At 40.0% G+C, this 20,374-nt stretch overlaps 1 protein-coding gene across 5 annotated transcripts in view; it reads right to left on the bottom strand.

Moving 5' to 3' along the window:
- PDE8B (phosphodiesterase 8B) overlaps positions 1-20,374 on the bottom strand; it is a 347,153-nt gene that overhangs the window by 17,354 nt on the left and 309,425 nt on the right. For all 5 annotated transcript variants that reach the window (XM_058275154.1, XM_058275158.1, XM_071208674.1 and 2 more), the window contains 7 exons: positions 19,160-19,324; positions 16,466-16,511; positions 15,929-16,064; positions 14,795-14,993; positions 8,107-8,324; positions 6,639-6,759; positions 3,918-4,085 (listed from right to left, as the gene is read on the bottom strand). In XM_058275154.1, coding sequence (XP_058131137.1) covers positions 3,918-4,085; positions 6,639-6,759; positions 8,107-8,324; positions 14,795-14,993; positions 15,929-16,064; positions 16,466-16,511; positions 19,160-19,324 — 1,053 coding nt within the window. The remainder of the gene's footprint in view (positions 1-3,917; positions 4,086-6,638; positions 6,760-8,106; positions 8,325-14,794; positions 14,994-15,928; positions 16,065-16,465; positions 16,512-19,159; positions 19,325-20,374) is intronic.

Below are 20,374 nucleotides of genomic sequence, written 5' to 3'. Positions count from 1 at the left end.
CTCAATGGGAGAAAATATTTGGCAATCACATATCTGATAAACGTTTAATATCCATGGTATATAAGGAGATCAAAGAACTCAACAATAAAAGGACAAACTATCTGATTTAAAAATGGACAAAAGACTTGAAAAGACAATTGTCCAAAGAAACACATGTTGATTTGGGAGGAGTGGGGTGAGGCGGGTGGGGGGTTTGTGGGGACCTCTTATATTTTTTGAATGTAACATTTAAAAAAAAATAGGAAAAAAAAGAAACACATGAAAAAATGTTCAACATCACTAGCGATTAGGGAAATGCAAATCAAAACTATGATATCATTTCACATCTATTAGATTGGTCGCTATTAAAAAGTCGGAAAACTGGAAATGTTGGAGAGGATGTGGAGACAGGTACACTTATTCACTGTTGGTGGGAATGTAGAATGGTACAGCCACAGTGGAGGACTGTTTGGCAGTTCCTCAGGAAGTTGAATATAGATTTGCCATGTAATCCAGCAATACAACTACTAGTTATATACCAGTAGAACTGAGAGCAGTTGACACGAATAGACATCTGCACATGAATGTTCATAGCAGTGTTATTCATGATAGTCAAAAGTCGGAAACAACCTAGGTGTCCATGAACTGATGAATGGGTAAACAAATTGTGATGTATACACAGCCTGGAATATTATACTGCGGTAAGAAGAAATGAAGTTGTGAAACATATAACATGGACGAACGTGGAGAACATTATGTTGAGTTAAGCTCACCAGACACATAAAGGATAAATACCATATGATTGTGCTATTATGAACTAGATATATGATGTAAAACTCATGGAATTAATAAAAGCATAGACAGATTGAGAGATGATGAGTTTTGTTTGGTTTTTGTTTTTTAGTATTATTACTAGAATAATGAAAATGCTCTAAAAATGACTGGAGTGATGAATGCACAACTATATGATTATACTGAATACCGTTGATTGTACTTTGGATGGATTTATACTTTATTAATAGGTGTCACTAAAACTGATTTAAAAAATCAACAGAGGGAAATGGATGTGGCTCAAGTGATTGGGGTACCTCCTACCATATGGAAGGCCCCGGGTTTTATTCCTGGGGCCTCCTGGTGAAGGCGAGCTGGCCCATGCTGCAGAGAGCTGACGGCCTGTGCTGCAGAGAGCTGAGCTGGTGCAGCAAGATTACACTACAAAGGGAGACTCAGAGGAGAGACAGTGAGAGATGCAGCAGACTAGGGAGATGATGTGGCTCAAGCAACTAAGTGCTTCTCTTCCACCCTTGAGGTCCTGGGATCGGCTCCCAGTGCCTCCTAAAGAGAAAGACTAGAAGAAAAGACAAGCAGATATGGAAAGAACACACAGTGAATGGACACAGAGAGTAGACAGCGTAAATAACAACAGGGTGGGGAAGGGGATAAATTTTTTAAAAATTCAATGGAAAAAAAGATGCATGGGAAAAATCACTTTCATTTAAAAAAATGTGTCTGGAATTGGACTTAGATGTGACTTCTCTACACGTCTCTTCTCTCCCTGTTAATTGAACCTATAGTTGGCGCTGGAGTGGTAGGTATATGTCCAAGAGACATGAATCTCTGGGCTGTCCATGTGCCAGCTGGGCCCTGAGTCTCAGCAGAGTTGCAGCACCTACTCTCCAGTTCATTGGATTCACCCATAACAACAAGGAGATGAGGATAGACAACCACCACACTAAGGAACTGAGAGAGTTTACGATAGCAAGCAAGAGAGTCCCATCCATCAGCCATATGAGATCAAGGCCGCCTCACGATCAGAGGTAGAGTGGACACCACCATCCCAGAATCCTCATGATTGGGGAATAAAATATAGACTAAAGTGGACTTACTGGTATTCTACTATAGACTTATTGTGATTCTAGCAATGGAAGAAATTATATCACTGATGTGGAGACAGTGGCCACTGGAGGTGCTGAAGGCAGGAAGAGGGAAAAAGGTGAATATGGGGGCATTTTCAGGACTTGAAATTGCCCTGAGTAACAATACAAAAACAGATACAGAACATTATATACCCTGCCATTCCCTACAGAATGGAGTGGACAGAGTGTAAACTACAATGTAAACTACAACGTAAACATATTGCCAGGCTATATGGCAATGCTCCAAAATGTGTTCATCAATTGCAATGAATGTACCACACTAATGAAAGAAGTTGTTAATGTGGGGAAAAGAGGGAGGTGTGAGGAGTGGGACGTATGGGAATCTCATTTTTTTATGTAACATTTTATGTAATCTTAAGGAACTTGTAAAAGTAAAAATATTTTTTAAAAAATCTGAATACCCCTAAATATTCTGATTCATTAAGTCTAGGATGAACCCTACAGATCTGCACTTTTTACCAGCATCTCAGGGAATTCAGACATACAATAATGGCTCAAGAACCACTGAAGTACACATGCAGTTCTTGCAATGTGTGTGTAAAGCTGAGTATTACGTACATATTTGAGTGTTCATTTGCATTATGGCCATTTCCCGGAGCTCATTATTAAGATCCATATTTGTTGGTGATGGGTTGAGCCAGAGGCTAGTTGATCAGAGGGCTCAGCTAACAAAAGAATTTGTATTCTTTTTGATTTTTAGGTCACACTGGCTTGTGAACATTTTTGGAAAAGGACATATAAACAGGGAGTTTTATATCAGAGGACTTAAAAGTGATTCCTTTCCCTTCCCCATTCACGTATTTTGAGAATAGCTGGGTTTAGGATTTCAAGTCCTCTTTGTGGGTCCTGGGAAGCCCACTAATGGCCTCCTACCAGCTTTTGGCTAAGCTCTTTCATTTCAGGTCAGTGGATCAAGTAGCCTTAAAATAAGCACTATTGTTTTAGGAATAGTTTTCCCCCCATTTTCTTTCTGGCAATCTCAGAACTACCTGTCCTACTTGTCTTCATCTCAGGGGTTCTCTTTTCCACCCTTGAAAGCTGCAGTTAACTTACTGGGTCCTCTGCTGGCCATTCTCCCTCCCAGCCCAACTAGGCATCATTAGCTACTTTTTATCTTACCCTGCTTTATCCTACCTCAGTGGTACAGCCCTCCCTGCCCGCGCCCCCCCCCCCCCATTCATTACTTGTAGCTACCTGTGTGCTAGTGCATATCTCTGTTTGTCTTTCTGTAACACATACACATCAGTCCTTAGAGCCTCTTCTCTGGAAGTAGGAATCAGTTTCAAATAACATCTTACTATTATTTTTTGGCCTTCTCTCCTATTAACTTATTTTTATACTGCTACAGTCAAACTGAATTACATATAGCTGTTCCTCTTATATAAAAATTTCATTTTCTCTCCTTACTAATTTTGTTCATTCTTTTCTTTTCAGAATGTCCTTTTCTATGTCAATGTTTCTAAATCCTTCAAAAAACATCATTTTCACAAAGTTTTCCTTTTATCTAGAAGAAATCTTTATGAACTCCCACAGAACTTAATGTGTACCTTGTTAGAGGTACTTGCCACTTTTTATCAATATGTGTGGATCTATCTATGTCTACATCTTTCCTCCCTACTGGATTGTGATCTACACAGGGGTGTGGATGTGGATTACTAATGTCTGTGTTCCCCATAATGCACTATGGGGATACTTAATAATGACTTAAGTCATTACGTGATTGAATGGAGGATTTCCCAGTTTTTGTAGGAGTTCAGGATTCAACAATTTGAGAATGAAAAGATATTTTCAAAGACTCCCAGGGAAACTTTGGTTAGTGACCAGCAACATCTGTCAGGCCCTTGAGGCATCTACTCCAGGCAGGGGTGGCCTGTTCCCTTGCAGGAAGGAGTAGTGTTTATTAATTGATAGAAAGTTACTCAGCAGGAAAATCCCCAGATTCTATGACCTGGGGGCCCATTCCCAGAAGAGAAGTGGAGCTCCCCTAGAGAGGCAGTGCACCTGTGCAAAATACTCCTCAGAGATCCTCCCAGCCCATTCGATGCACAGTTCCAAGGGGCGGCATGGGTTGGCCACATCAGCACACTTAATCATCATGCGCTTGATCAGGATTTGGTTTTCAGGAAAGTTCTTCCCAATAGGGTTGCATTCACAGTCGCTGCCCTCAATCTGGAAGACAGATTGTTAGATTAGGGATGGTTCAAGATGGCGGTGAAGCCTACAAGGCTAACTGACCAGACAGTAGATGATGATCACCCATGCACACTGGGACTCAGAGCAAAGGAGGGCTTTCACTTTACTTAATTCCAAAAATAATACAAAATATTCTTGTTGTGAAAAAAATTCAAGCAATGCAAAAATAAGGAGTTTAAAAGTCTAAGTTCCTATCAATAACCATCCACCCCTCACTTCCATCCTCCTCACCAAAGGAAACTGTTACAACTAGTGTTTTTGTTTGTTTTTGATCACTCTGGTATATAATCTTTTAGAAGGAGTTTTTACCAGAAAATGCATAAAAGAAAAACTTGTTTCTTTACTACAGTAAAGATGAAGAAACAGCACATATATTTGACCCTTCCATTCTTTCTTTATTTCTACTTATGCCTGCTGGCTTCCCCTCTCCAATGGCCTTCTATGCCACCCCTACCTACTAAACACCCTCCCACGGTTTCTTTCTCTTGTTGTGTGTGTCCACGCCTGTGTTTTCCTGGCTATTCTTGTAATTGAATGGTAGGAGTGTGAGCCATTTAAGTTTGGGGCACTAGGATCATAAGTGGGCCAGGACAGGAACAGGTGTGTCCAGCCATTTTTTAAAAGAACTGTTCATACACTAGTATATACCTACTGATGGAAGTCAGTGGCCCTGAGCCATTTGGCCAGGTCTTTGAGTAGGCGTCAATAAATGCAATTTCAGGCCAATTATACAGAGCCTGGAAGATTGTTATTCTCCACTTTCAAAGACACCATCACATTGATTGGGTGCAAACAGTTAATTAGCTCTCTAGAGCTCTGCCAAGCTAAAAGACTGTGACATTTAAGGATTTTTGTCTGTTGTGTTTTGAGACTGGGGTTTTTTATTAGACCGTCAGTGAACAGAATATGTTCCAAAGGTGGTTGTTTTGATTTTCCATTGGGAAAACACTGCTTACTATGGATACTGTGGTAAATAATAAATCTAAAACAGAGTGGCTTACTTGGATAGATGTAATATATATAATTCTAAATTCTGTGGTTCTGTATAATTCTTCCCTTCTAGTTCCCCAGATCCTTGCTGTCAGTCCTCAGTTGAAGTAGAGGGCCCTGGCATCGTCCAGGAATTCCTGGGGTCTGGGGCTGAGCACAGGTGAGGCAGGCACGTCTCTTCACCAGGCTGTTCACGTTATGGGTCTTACCCAGACAGTCTCCTAACTGATCATCCGTTCATCATCCACCCACCCACCTACCTACCTTTACCAGGTTTTGAACAGCTTCAGGTTTCAGAGGGCAGGTGATCTTACTTTAAACCATAAAAATGTGAACCATTTATCCCACGTTCCTAAAACACAAATTTGTAAGGACCTTAAGGAAGTGAGGGCCAAGCTACATCAGGAAGGTTAAAAAAGGAAAAAGAAGTTTTCAAAGTTTTACTTCTGTGTGGCCACCACTTGCATTCACACTGACTTAGAATTCCCTGGAAAATGATAATATAGAAATTTGTGGAATAAAACAAATGATTTTGGGCTTTTGAATTCACAAACTTTTCCAATAGATGGAGAGTGTTTCTCCTTTGATAAATATGAATAATTATAATTGTTTAATCCAGCAATTATAAAAAATGACTTATTCTTTTGTTTTAAACTAGTCACTCCCAATTATACTGTACTCTTCAGGTACTGGTAAGCTTTTAATGCAAATCAGCAGGAATATAGTTCTTTAAAGCAGTCTCCAACTTTTTTTTTTTTAAGATTTATTTATTTATTTCTCTCCCCTCTCCCCCCCACCCCAGTTGTCTGTTCTCTGTGTCTATTTGCTGCGTCGTCTTCTTTGTCCGCTTCTGTTGTTGTCAGCAGCATAGGAATCTGTGTTTCTTTATGTTGCGACATCTTGTGTCAGCTCTCTGTGTGTGCAGCACCATTCCTGGGCAGGCTGCACTTTCTTTTGTGCTGGGCAGTTCTCCTTATGGGACACACTCCTTGTGTGTGGGGCTCCCCTACTTGGCATGCATGGCACGGCACGGCACGTCTTGCGCACATCAGCACTTCGCATGGGCCAGCTCTACACAGGTCAAGGAGGCCCAGGGTTTGAACCGCGGACCTCCCATGTGGGAGGCGGATGTCCTAACCACTGGGCCAAGTCCGTCGCCCATTCTCCCAACTTTGAGGTCTTCTAGGAACTCAAAGAAGAGAGAATTAGAAAGGATTTTGGATCCCCTAAAACACCACTGTTTATGTACTACTCTCTGCTAATGATAGTCTTCTTCCATTACATTCTTTGGGCCTAGCTCCTTGTGTCACTTCTCAAGGCCTTTCTTCTCAGAGCTCAGAGTTGCTGTGGACAATGTGAATCTTCTCTTGTCCCCAGGGAAAACTAGTGACCAGCATGTTCAGCCCTGCCTACCTTCTTTACCAACTCCAAGCAAATAACCCCATGCATTTAAAAAGGAGAAAAAAAAATGCTTTGAGGCCAGAGTAGGCTCTCATGGAAATAAACTAAGATGTATCTTATTGCATGGGAAATGCTTACCTCAGCTGCCATTGGCTTGTTGATGCTGTTCACAAATTTGTTCACATGTTCAAAGTGTTTTGTCATCTCTGTTGCCAAGACCATGTCAATAATAGCCTGACGCAGTGTTCGATAATGGTTCCTAAAATAACATCATGTCCAGAATTAGAACAGTTCTACTACCATCTCACCACACTTCCCATAACCCAGGATTCTGGGGACACAGTTAAGCCATGAGTGCGAATCACAAAAGTTGACCTGCTTCTCCTCCTACTGAACCAGGACTAGTAGACACTATTCAGTTTTCCCTAAAGATAGCTTCTTCATATAGTTAATGGATATTAAAAAATAATAAAGTACATGCTACATGGTAAACATTCATTTTACAAGGCAATTTCCTCCTCCCTTTACTTGGCAACATCAAAATGGTGAGGTGGAAGAAAATGACAAATTCCTTCCCTACAAGGCTGGTGCTGCAATCCACTGACCTGACCCACTGCATTCAGTGCAGACACGTGATAACTACTGCAGAGAACGCTCATGATTTCCTTCCATGATGGCATTGTAAGATTTTTTTTACCTCATAAATAATCCCATAAACTCCAACTAGATAGAAGTTGAAATGCATTAAGAAACAATCCTGCCCCAAATTAATGACCAATTCTTAGCATCTTTTTCTAACCTCAAGAGCAAGCATGGGGAGATGAATCAAATTGGTTAGTGGAAAGAATTCTTTCTGCAAAAGTTTTAAAACCAATCTTAGCATGATACTGATGAAACTTAAGTTGAGTAACAGGCCTCCATATTTTCTCAGATTTCTGGAGACCAAACTGATAAGTTCATGTTGATAAGTGGTCTTGAGGCCCAGGTGTGCTCTGTTCTCTCTGTAAACTGCCCTTACCCATGAGCAGACCCTAACTCAGCTTGGCTATGTGGGAAACACTTATAGTCTGTCTGAAGGGTTGCTGGCAGGCAGGAGGAATTGCTCGTATGCATTCTTGTTTGGTCAACTCTCACCTAGGAGAGAGTATGGCACCTGGAGGGAATCTTGCTTAACCACTTGGGTACAGCACCTCTGCTGGGACCTGTAGAACAAAGTTGCCTTATAAGGTGGCCACAAATTCAGCTAGAGAAAGATGGGAGAGGATATATCTTCTTTGAGTTACACAAAAGACAGGATGTTCCAGGAAGGTAAAGCTATCTGCTGTATTTATCAGTAATACAATCACTATTCATATATACTTGTAGTGAATAAAACATTTTCATGAATTCACTGAAGACCAAATGAAATTTAAAAAGATGAAAATGGTCTTAAAAATAATATTAAGTTTTTAAGGGCAAGGCTGTGATTTTATTATCTGATAGAAAGGTACAACAGTTCTTATTTTCCCTACCCCTTACCCCCAAAAGTAAGCTAAATACTTTGAAAAGTTAGGGAAAACTTAGTTTCCCACTTAGCTTCACACATCTGAGGCCAAGCATGACGAACCTGTCGATATTCTTGAAAATGTTGGACTTGTTGTCTTTGACTGTGAGCTGGAAGGCCAGGGCTGTGTGGTGACTCTCCAAGACAGCAGTGTCATTATAGAGCACAGCAAGTTCACTGCCTGCATTGCACAGGAAAGAATTGGTCCTTCCGGGGTGGTCCACATCATGAACTGTGGCAGCAATCAACGCTGCTACCTCATCCAGCTGATCCAGGCTTCCCTGGGGTGAACAAGAGGCACTGCTCATTGAGAAAGGCCTGAGACCCATGTCTATCTTTACCTATCAAGGACAGTGGGCAGGAGAGCTGAGATTTGTTAGGATGTTCTCTTAACCAGAATGAACATTTAATCAGAATGTTCCTTGGCTTCTCTAAATTGAGAGACTGCCTTAGACACATTGTGTCACCTTGCTCTGCTGTGGATTATCTGTAAGGCAATGGAAATCTGAGCTGCAGTTACAACAGAAATCTCACTTTTTCCTCCAGTCCATTCACTGCAGTTTTCCTGCAGAAATAATCCAAATAGACAGGTCTTCTGAATTGCCTACTGTGTGGTACTATTGCAATAACTATCCTCCATGAGCAGATACAACAAAGTGGCCTATGATCACTTTTATTTATTATTTGTTTACTTCTGAAAACATTGTGTTTGGCAGGAAATATATAACAAAATTCTTCAAAGGTAAAAGGATTAGAGCCAAGCAGTGAAAAAGGTTCAAAGGAGAGGGGAGTAATTTTACCAGGAAAACCTAGGCTAAGGGTGCTTCTGCTGCTGAGGAAAAAAAGTCATCTCTGGGGTAGCAGGCCGCAAAAGCAAAGAGGGAAGTCTTGTTTCTAAAGCTCTCATTATATATAATAAAAGGACACAAACTCGAGCATCAAGGGAGACAAATATTTTCTTAGCTTGTAGGACAAAGTTCTCAATGGGCTAACTATGAATTCATTCATTCCGTTATTATTTATTGAGTGCCTACTGGGTGTCAGTTATGTATAGTGCTGCAGCTAACAGTGATAAATAATACAGGCATGGATTCTGCATTAATGGAGTTTGGGATCTAGAGGGAGAAGCACAAATAAGTTGAAAAACAGAAGTAACTTCTTGTGAGATTGCTAAGAAGGAGAGAACAAATGCCTTGATCTTTTCTTTGACAGTGCTGTCCAATCAGCTTCCTGTGATGATGAAAATGTTTTATATTTGTGCTGTTCAATATGGTCCCTGCTCATCATATGTAGCTATTGGCCACTTGAACATGGTTACTGCAACTGAGGAAGTGAATCTTAAATTTTTTAAAAAATTTAATTTACTTAAATTTAAATAGCCACATGTGGCTAATGGCTACCATATTGGACAGCACAGGCCCAGAGTGTAGTCAAGAATGACTACTCTAAGCAAATGATATTATGCTAAGGTCTGAAGGAAAAGCAGGGATTAGCCAGGTGAAACGTGGCAAGAGAGAAAACCCCAGGCAGAAAGAATTTAAAAAAAGTGGTTTACTCTAGAAACTTAAAAAAGAGAGTCTTGTGGTTGAAGAGAATTGAGTGAGGGGAAAGTGGTCCCCAAGATGAGGCTGGACGGGTGGGCACACTTTTTGTGCCCCTCCACGAGGCCATAAACAGCAAGTCTGAAGTTCAGTCCTGTCCTAGACACATTCAAATAAGCAACAAAAGACTGACCAGCCATTAGACTTCCCATGAATGTGTTGGTAGGGTTGCAACCCTTCGGGTAGGGTTGAAAGCTCTGTCCCTACCTGAAGGGAGCTATTTTTGTTTCCAGTTCTGATGCTGGTAAGCATCCTGGCTTAGTCTCAGCCCACAGGACCAGGTTTCCTACACAGGGACAGTGGGAAATATTCTTTCCAGCTCTTCTCAGAGATTTCACCTCTCCTCATGTGCTTAGCCTCATTTCACACCTGACCCAGGAGAGACCATGGTGACTTGCTAGTGAAGTCAACTATGTCTAAGCTCAAGACTGAGAACAGCCTCAGTCTGGCTCCATCTTTGCTGATTTTGTCTGTACAGTGAGGATCCATGGGAGTAGCTCAAAAGGAGTCAACTACAGTGGTAAAACAGCATGGTAGTGGCATAAAGGTAGACACAAAGACCAATGTAACAGAACTTATGGGTCAGAAACAAACTCTCACATCTATGGTCAAGTGATTTTTGACAAGGCTGTCAAGTCCACCCAGCTGGGACAGAACAGTCCATTCAACAAATGGTGCTGGGAAAATTGGATATCCATAGCCAAAAGAAAGAAAGAGGACCCCTGTCTCACACATTATAAAAAATATTAACTCAAAATGGATCAAAGACCTAAATATAAAAGGTAGAACCATAAAACCCTTAGAAAAAAATTTAAGGAAACATCTTCAAGACCTAGTTGTAAGTGGTGGTTTCTTAAACCTTACACTGAAAGCATGAGCAAAAAAGAAAAAATGGATAAATGGGACTTCCTCAAACTTAAACACTTTTGTGATTCAAAGGACTTTGCCAAAAAGGTGAAACGGCAGCCCATCCAATGGAGAGAATATATTTGGAAACCACATGTCCAATAAGGGTTTGATTTCCATGCTATATATGAAAAGAACATACAACTCAACAATAAAAGAAGAATCAAATTAAAAATTGGGCAAAAAGACTTAAATAGACATTTCTCTAAAAAGGAAATACAAATGGCAAAAAAGCACATGAAAAATGTTTAGTATCACTAGCTATTAGAGAAATGCAAATCAAAACTACAATGAGATATCTCACACCTCATAGAATGGCCATTATAAAAAACAAAGTGAGTGCTGGAGAGGATGTGGAGAAATAGGTACACTCCTTCACTGTTGGTGGGAATATAGAAGAGTGCAGCTTTGGTGGAGGACAGTTTGGTGGTTACTCAGGAAGCTAAAGTAGAACTGCCATATGATCCAGAAATCCCTCTACTACGAATATATCCAGAAGAACTGAAAAGAGGGAAGTGAACAGATATTTGCACGCCAGTGTTCATGATGGCGGTTCTTCACAATTGCCAAAAGATGGAAACAACCCAACTGTCCATCAATGGATGAATGGATAAACAAAATTTAGTCTATACATATGATGGAATACTATGCTGCTGTAAGAAGAAATAAATTTGGGACAAATATGACAACATGGACGAACCTTGAAGACATTATGCTTAATGAAATAAGCCAGACACAAAAGGACAAATACTTTATGGTCTTACTAATATGAAATAAATATGAAGTATAAACATATGGAGTTACTAGGAAATAGGATGAGGGTTGAGAACAGGTACTGATGCTTAATGTATGTAGAATTTTCAATTAGCTTGTCAAAGTGTGGGAATGGATAGAGTTGATGATAACACATTATAGTGAGTATAACTAACAAAGCTGATTTATAAAATGGATTGTAGCTGAAAGGGGTAGTCTAGGGATGTAAATGTCTATTGAAAGAAAGCTAGAGAATAATCTAGGGACTGAATAACATAGTGAACCTGGAGATGGATCAAGATTGTTAATAGTAAAAAAAATAAAAATAAAAAAAAAAAAAAAAAAAAAAGATTGTTAATAGTAGAAATAAAGAATGTTCTTCTGTGAACTAGAACAAATGTATATCACTATTACAAGGTGGTAAAAATATGATGATGCATGGGAAAAAGACAATGTAACTTATGGACTATAGATAATAGCAATGTTGTAATATTCTTGCATCAAAGTCAAAGAAGGTATTATCTCAACACGAAGAGTCAGTAAAAGGAGGTATGGGATTTTTTTCTTTGAGACTAAGGAAAATGTTCAAAGGTTTACTGGGGTGATGATTGCACAACTCTGTGATGAAAGTGAGTGCCACCAAGTGTACACTTTGATTAGAATGTACAAAGCATGGGACTATAAAGAGTGAACCATGTGATGGAAGATGTACTATGGTTAACAGTACAAATATGAAAGTGTTCTCGTGAACTATAACAAATGTACAATACTAATATATGGTGTTAATAATAAGGGGTGTATAGAAAAAAATATACCAAATATAAGCTATGGACCATAGTTAGTGGAAATAGTTTGATGATGTTCTTTCATAAATAATCTGTAACAAATGTTCCACAACAGTGTAAGGTGTTGGTGGATGGGTGATGTATGGGAATTCTGCACATTACCCATGATTATTTCAGAAGCTTATAATTTTTCTCATTATATATATATATATATATATATATATACATATATATATATATATATATACACGAGATGATCCCTGATATATGCCTGATAACTTACAGCTGAACTTGGAAAGAAAGTGGTACAGCCAAGATTCATAAAGTAGGCCTAGAAAGAGACAAGCCCTATGCGAGGCTGTGTCCCAGCTGATCTCAAATCTTGGCACAGATTGGTAGCCATCCTGCTTCAACGTATGGCAGCTGACTTTGGTGAATGGCAGCTGACTTTGGTGAGAAAGTATCTCTGATGGTGCCTTGGTTTAGACTTTTCACAGCCCTGGAACTGTAAGCTTTTATGCTAAATAAAATCCCCTTTATAAAAACCAACTCATATCTGGTACTTTGCATTGGCAGCCCTTTGGCAAACTAAAAGAAGGAGGGACCATCTGTGGGGAAAAACTCTCCACCTGGAGAAATTCCAAACCCACTGAGGTGCAGATATCTCTGCATAGTTCTTTTCTTTCTTTAACCAGCAGAAGCAGATTTGGATCACACTGAGGCATACTGGCCAGAATAAGTTCCATTTCAGATCAGTCTTTCAACAAATTCCTTATCCAGGATAAATAGTCACTTATACACAGAGAATTTAAAAAAAGAAAAGAATGCCAGCTGTCCTGACTTCTCCACTTGCAGAGGTTCCTGGGGATCAGGCAAGAGTGGGTAGAGGCCATAACAATTTAAGGGGAACGTAAACTCCGGGCACATTATCTGTATGACTGGGTTAAAGTCAGGCAGCTTTGCCAAGAGTCACATTAAGAATTTCAGCCTTATTCTCTGAAGTTCAGTGTGATGGATGAATTAGGTATTGGTTAAAAATAGATTTTCCCAACCTCCCTTGTCAGCAGAATCAGTGGAAGAGGCCACAGGAGACATTGGTAGTGGCTCAGGGTTGATTTGAAAACTCTCTTCCTCTAAACCATATGATCTTGGGCTGAGCACTAAACCTCTGAGTTCGGAGCCAGCCCCGTCTAGTCCAATTCTCCAAGGTTCTTCACCACATAAAATTTTCTGATTTTCTAGCAGTCCTCTTCTTTTAGAGTTAGAAAATACCTTTTGAATTCCAAGCGTATTATTTCTAGTCTTAATTTGTTCCTGTTGCTGTTATTTGAGAAATTCAAACTCTGCTGCATTAGAAGAATTGACAATTTAAAGAAAAATACTTATTTGGGGGAAGGGATAATAAGGGATCTCATGAAGTGACTAAACATTCCCTCATTTATCATACATATAATCTATGCTTTCCTATAGTGGTTCTGCTTAAGCGAGGTTCACCTCTAACTCAGACTGCTGCAGCTGTAGGTCTTGGAGCTAATGACCTGGGTTCTGTTCTCAAAGGGCAGTGCATGGCCTTAGCTGTTTAATATCTTGTGCAGTGTGAAATGGAGGAGTATGAACCTTTATTAGGAATCTGGAAGTATTTTAGGTCCTCAAAGAAAGGTGTTAATAGAAACATACCCTGGTAGCACCATTAGTTTGTTGTTGTTGTTTTCTTTTGTTTTTGTTTTTTTAAGGAAAAAGGCAACAATCTTCAAAAGCATCATTCTTGGACTACATACTTTGCTTTCTTGCTGATGAGAGTGAATACCCAGGATAAGACTTTGGCAAAACTGAGAAGGTTACAAGTTAGGCCTTTTCATTCTCCTCTCCCCATTCTGGTACGATTTCTACCTCCTTCTACCTGCCCCATTATTACTCTTATTTAAGTAGCGGGGTCTTAATGCCTCATCAGTATCTATTTTGAGAAAATGATCTATTGTTAGGCATTTACAAATTAGTGTGAATTTCAGTCTCTATATGGCACTGCTTGCCAGCTGTATCTGTATTTTAAGTTTTGGTTCTAATTGTAGCAAAGGAATGACAAGCTTCATTGTGCAAGTGGTCATAACTGGGATGAAGGAAAGGTCAGGATATCTTGCCAGCTGTACATTGCATTCTACAAGAGCTACCCTACAATTAGCATTCATACATGATGGTACTGGGCTCTAAGAAAGAGTAAGAGACATGGGACTCTCTCATGATTAATCAGAAGTCAATAATATATTTATATACACCCAGATATACAACATACACATATTTGGATGTGGATCAGTAAAAGATGAATGGTGTATTTGTATCTGGATTCTAATATACTATGACCAGGTTCTGATCCCCAAACTTAATCCCTAGGCATGGTAATTATCTGCTTTAATAATTAATTTCTATCCTCTAACCTAGTATCACAAAGGGTCCATAGGTTCATGGATCAGCCATGCATGTAAAGGAGTCTCTTCTGTGACATAAAGTATTATTTTAGGAATTTGGGGGAGGGAAAGGAAGGGCTAAGAGAAAGGACCATAGCTTTACAACACCAAAACCATCAGTTTTGGAGGCAAAAAATCTCTAAAATTGGTTGCATAATGGCTGTTTGTCTTATGTATTTACTAAGATTGAGTTCTTAGATCTCGAATCCAGGCAAGTAACTAAATAATGATATCAAAATTCTACCTTCACTCTTTCCTTTCCAAGAAAGAAAGCAGTGGCATGCAGGACATCTGCAGCGTGGGTGGAGTTATGGTAGGCATTGGAGGAGTGGTAGTTTGCTTCAATCACTTGGAGCCAGGCCCGAAGAGTGGTTTCAGAACAATTTAAAAATTCACATACTCCAAACCGGGAAAAGACCTTTAAGCCCAGGTAAACCAATGGCCTAGAAAATAGGAAAACAAACCCTGGTTCATTGTATTCACTGGTCCAAAAACTTTCTTTCTTTTATGATATTTGGGAATGGAGGCATTTTTCTTCTGATGCTTACTACCCATGCACAGGGCATAAAAATATCTCCTCCCCAAATCAGAATGAAGTAAAGCATCTCCTCACCCACTACTTCTTCTGAACCAGATGCCTCATGGAGGTCAACTCAAATTATTTCTAGGTTACCCCTAAGTTATGGGCCCTTCAGTGGCTCTGACAACCAAGAAAGGTCCCTGCAAGTCCCTCTCTGTCTTCACTTCCACATAAATCCCATACTTTCTTTGTGAACCCTGAGAAAGTTTCTGAGCCTAAGGACAAAAGGAACAATTCTGGGGGTGTATAAGCAATGCTACATTATTTTAGAGTCATGGTACTTATTTGCAGGTGAAAATCATTCATAACCTAGAGACCACTGGGAAGAAGCAGACTTCTCCTAGTGCAGAAGAGTTAGTATTGAAGAGTTATCTAATCTTTCCCTTGCCTTCAGAGTGGACCCAAAGAAAAACTAGTGTGTTCTCAGTAAAAGCTCAACAATTCATTTTGTAAGGTGGGGCTTCAACACCTTTGGAGCTGAAAATACTTAGAACTCAAGGCTTACTAGTACAAAGGTATTACCAAAGTATATCTGAGAAGCAAACTTGGTATTTCCTCCTCCTGAGTCATTACCAGGCTGATCCCACATCTTACCCACTAAAACTCTCTCCCATAAAGGAGCTCATTTCAGGGACACAGTCTCTGATTTTCTGATACTCTCCAGTACAGCATGAAAGGCAGAACCTATGAAGCATCTTGTGGAAATTTGGATACATGTGTCCCTCAAAATTTCCAGATATGAAAGTCTCCAGCGTGGCCATCAATCCTTCCCTGCCTGCAGTCAGAGAAGTCACATACCTTTTATGTGTTACAGTTTCCAATTCAAAGATGTTGAAGTCCCAGCTTTCCTCATTATCAAGTAATTGAGCAATACAAGGGGGAACATCATTGATGGTTATTGGCATCGCAAGGTGACTGTGACTCTGGTGCATGTCTGAGCAAAGAGATGGGGCAGGGAAGGCTGGTTAATTATGGAACCCTGAGCACCCCTGAGCTTTTATCATCATCTTCATGGCTTCTACTAGAAAGTCTTGAGCTTCCGCAGCTAGGAATATTTTTTACTTCAAGAACCTTCTCTTACATTATTAAACTTCAAAACTCCAAAATAGAAAAATAATTCAGTTTAAATTTAAATATAGAGAGATTTGAGATTCTTATTCTCACAGTGCTCTGAGGTAATTTTAATATGAAGAGCTAGTTTCGGTGTGGACCAAAGACATGCTTAAACTCAAATAAGACCAACTAGAAGAAATACAAAGGCCCTTCTCAAACAAAAATCACAACACTAGGGCTAGCATAGGTTATGAGTAACAAGTGGATAGAGTAAAAACTTACTCTTTGTAAATACATACTCATTTCCTGACAACCTTCTTAAGCCATCCTGGAATAAAGAATGATGATGTTAGAAGTAGAAGTATACCATGTTTTATATCTCTTCATCATTTTTCTCTTTCTTTATTATCCATCCAAAGAGATTTAATTCTGAAAAACCCAATCAATTTGAAACTCCAACTTGAAGCATAGCTCAAAATCATATAAAAAAATGCTTACAAGGCAAATAGAGGACACTCTCCCTTTCATGGATATCTCCATGGGAAGTGGAGAATTGACAAATAAATGGATGTGTTTGCCTTCAGGTCTCACACCTAAGCCATGACTTGAGTGTGTTCTCATGCCATCCTTCTCTTCTGGCAGTTTGAAGCTACATAAGTAAAATTCTAGAGTGATTTTGCTTTGGATACAGGTTATTTTGGAGGGACCCCACTGTTTCAGTTTTTTTCCAAAGATGCTTTCTTCCTGAAGACCAGCTTCTGGTGATCCTTGGCTTCTCTGCCACATAGCAAGGCACATGGTAGCATCTGCTGGTCTCTCCCTTCTCTTCCAGGTTTTGTTGATTTCAGATTCTTCTGTCTTGGTCTCTATCGTTCTCTTTCTTCATCCCATTTATAAAGGACTCCAGTAAGACCCATCCTGAATGAGGTGGGTCTTACCCATAGGAATTGATTAGATTTAGGAAAAATCTTTTTCTGGGGTACAGACACCTTTAAACCACCAACTCCACTCATATAGGGACTGTGTTATTCCTATATTCTTGGATTTATATTTTGAGGATTCAAAGTCAGGGGGTTACATTTTGGAGGTGATCTTCTAAGGTAAATACAGGCCTGCCTAGTCCATAAGAAGCTCTCCCAGGTAGGCAGATATGGGGCAGATGGGGCTGGCAGGAGCAAAAATCACCTTGCTGGCTCTTGTAGTCCCCCAGCAACTTTGCTTTCAGTGAGGACCAGCCTGTCTGGAGGATGGACTTTGAATTTCATAGCAGGCTTGCCTGGGGCCTAGCAGCTGCGGCCAGTGGATGGGGGGACCAGGGAGGAGACAAGGGAAAGGCATTTCCAGCAGCACTCTCATGTAAGAAAAGGTGGGGGTGGGTGGGGGTGGGGGCTAATTCTTGACTGATACTCAAAGTAACTTTTTTCCAACTGTATTTTCTGCTTTGCAACATGAGCATTGCTACTAGCCTTTAAAACTTTCTGGACTTGAGGTCTTTGGAGAGGCAACATAAGTGAGCAGACAGAATTCTGATGCTAGTACTGCGACTTACTGGTCTTTGGAACTGAAACTAGTTCCAAATGTTCTTGAATCTCAGTTAACTTCCCTCCATCTTCTATCCCTGAGTATCTAATTATTGCAATCTCTGCTTAAAAGTCATTTGCAATCATTTGCCTGTCATCCCCAGAAAGTGTGTGCTAAGTCTTAAAGTAATATTAATGAAGTTATATCTTAGATCTTAGGTCCTGAAATGAAATCTTGGATCTTTAGGCTAAAAGCATAATTTAAAAAATTTAATAAATATATAAGTAACAATGGCTTAAACTGCCCTGCTTCTAAGGCAGATATTGCAAGGGACTCCTCTGACTTTTCTTTGCCTTCCTCTCACTTCACTATTCTAAAACCACATAAAAATGAGGTGGAATCCTGCACTTGTTCCCTGCAGCATTATCTATAAATAAAACCAAAGATGGAACGATAGGGTTTGGGGGATCATTCCACTACGATCCTCCCGCTGCAGCTCTGCTGTGGCTGCATGCCTGACAGACCCTTGCCAGTGTTCTCTAAAAGCTGAAGTCTACACTTTATTGGGATTGGGTGACCAAGGCCAGCCCAGGGGCAGGAAAGGAACAGGAGGCCATTCAAATTACAGGCTCATCAGAGCCTTTTAGACTTTGAGAATGAATCAGAAATCCAATTAACACTAAGCATTTAGGGGCAGGGCTAGGCAGAAACCTTCAGAGTAAAACTCATGGATGACTCTAGGACATTGTATTTCATCCAACGAATTCTTCCATCTTCATCTTCTGATGAGTAGCATAAAGGAGTAATTTGAATTTTCTTCTTTTTCTTCATATTCTGGTGGATAATGATTGCAGCCAAATAAGTTAGAGCAAAACTCTAGATCAGGATGAGTCCTACTCTAGTGGTTACAAATGGTGCTTTTTGGATGACTGGAAGGGGAAAAGTACCCCCTCCACCTCCAGCTAGAACAGCTCTATTCTGCTTTTATCTGATTATAAATGGAACTTCTGCATAAGGTTTTATTTAAAGAAAGGATTCTACAGCTAAGATTTTGAAAACTAATACTACAGTCTAAGTACAAGCCCTTTCATTATATAGATTAAAAGCCTGAGTCCAAGGAGACCTAGTCATGATCCTTAATCCAATACTGTTTACCAGATCAGGGGGAAGAAATAATAAGGACCTGCATAACCCCCCAACTTGCATACTTCGCTCTCAATCATCTGTGGTAAAAATCCTGAAGGACCATCTCCCAATGCTATGATCAGTCAGCTTTGTGGAAAGATAAATGCAAGAATCACTTGAACAATAGCACACATACAATTCATCATTTTCAAAGTTAGCCCATACAACAGGAATTTCCCTAGCTGGCATCTAAAGGTAGCAGTTTATACTGAAACCTCTAAAGGGCATTTAATCTCTCTCCTCACTTCTTAGTTTGTCCTTATCACTCACAGTCATTAGGCCTCCGACAAGATCGCTGGTGTGAGGATCTTCATCTTTGGTACCCAACTGAGGGGAATACAGTTCTGTAGTCCGTAAAATTTCTAAAACTCTGTCCAAGGCTTCTGCTACTGTGACTGGACTATTTTCTTGGGCTGCATTGATTATATTTATGACCTGAGGAAGTGAAAAAAGAGAGAAGAATAAATTTGAAAGCATTATGATTCTACTTCCCGAAAGTCATGCGTATGCTCAGAATCCAAAAGATGTGTTAGCACATCTCATTGTTTAAAATGATCAGAGCTTTCACAGAACCACCCCCTTCTGACTTTTCTTGGCTACCACCATCCCACTGGCTCTTGCATTTCTCTTGCCTTGAGGAGTATGTTTCACCTCTGTGTCTCTTATAAAGGTTAGAATCCCCCAGCAATCAGTTTTGGCCTTTCTCTTCCACTCTACGTCCTTCCATAGATGATCCCTTCCATTTCCATGACTTAGACACAATCCAGATGCCTCCAATTTATATCCCTAGGCCTGAACTCCCTTGTCCTCCAGACATGAATATTTGATTGCCTGCAGACGTTATCTGTTTGAATAACTCACTCTAATGTCCAAAACTAAAACCATGATCTTATTCCCCCCTTCCTAAAGCAAACAAACTTAGTTTCCTAAGGTTTCAGTAACAAAATACTACAAACTGGTTAGCTAAAAACAAAAGAAATGTATTGCCTCACAGTTCTGGAGGCCAGAAGTCTGAAATCTGTAGGGTTTCCTTCAAGCCTTGGGCTTCAGTCTCTGCTTCAGTGATCACATTGTGTTCTCCCCTGTCTCTGTGTGTGTCTCTTCTCCCCTTCTTTAAAGGACAAGTCATATTGGGTTAAGGGCCCACCCTACTCTGGTGTGACCTCCTTTTAAACTAATTCCCTTTGAACTGACCCTATTTCCAAATAATGTCATATTCACAGGTACTGGGGGGTTACTTCAACGTATCTTTTGGAGGGGACACGATTCAACCCATAACACAAGCAAAAAATCAGACAAAAGCTGTACCTCTCTGGTTCCCACTAATGCAGTAAAAAGCACTTCTATCCACCTATTATTGCTCAAGTAAAAATCCTGGGAGGCTCTTGCTGACATAACACTTTCCCTCACTTATCTCTCTACCCTAACCATATAATTCATCTCCAAATCCTACTGATTCTACCCATAAATATTTCTTTTTTTTTT

The sequence above is a fragment of the Dasypus novemcinctus genome, chromosome 2, assembly GCF_030445035.2.
Source record: "Dasypus novemcinctus isolate mDasNov1 chromosome 2, mDasNov1.1.hap2, whole genome shotgun sequence".
Classification (NCBI taxonomy): domain Eukaryota; kingdom Metazoa; phylum Chordata; class Mammalia; order Cingulata; family Dasypodidae; genus Dasypus; species Dasypus novemcinctus.
This window is presented reverse-complemented; position numbering and strand designations above follow the sequence as displayed.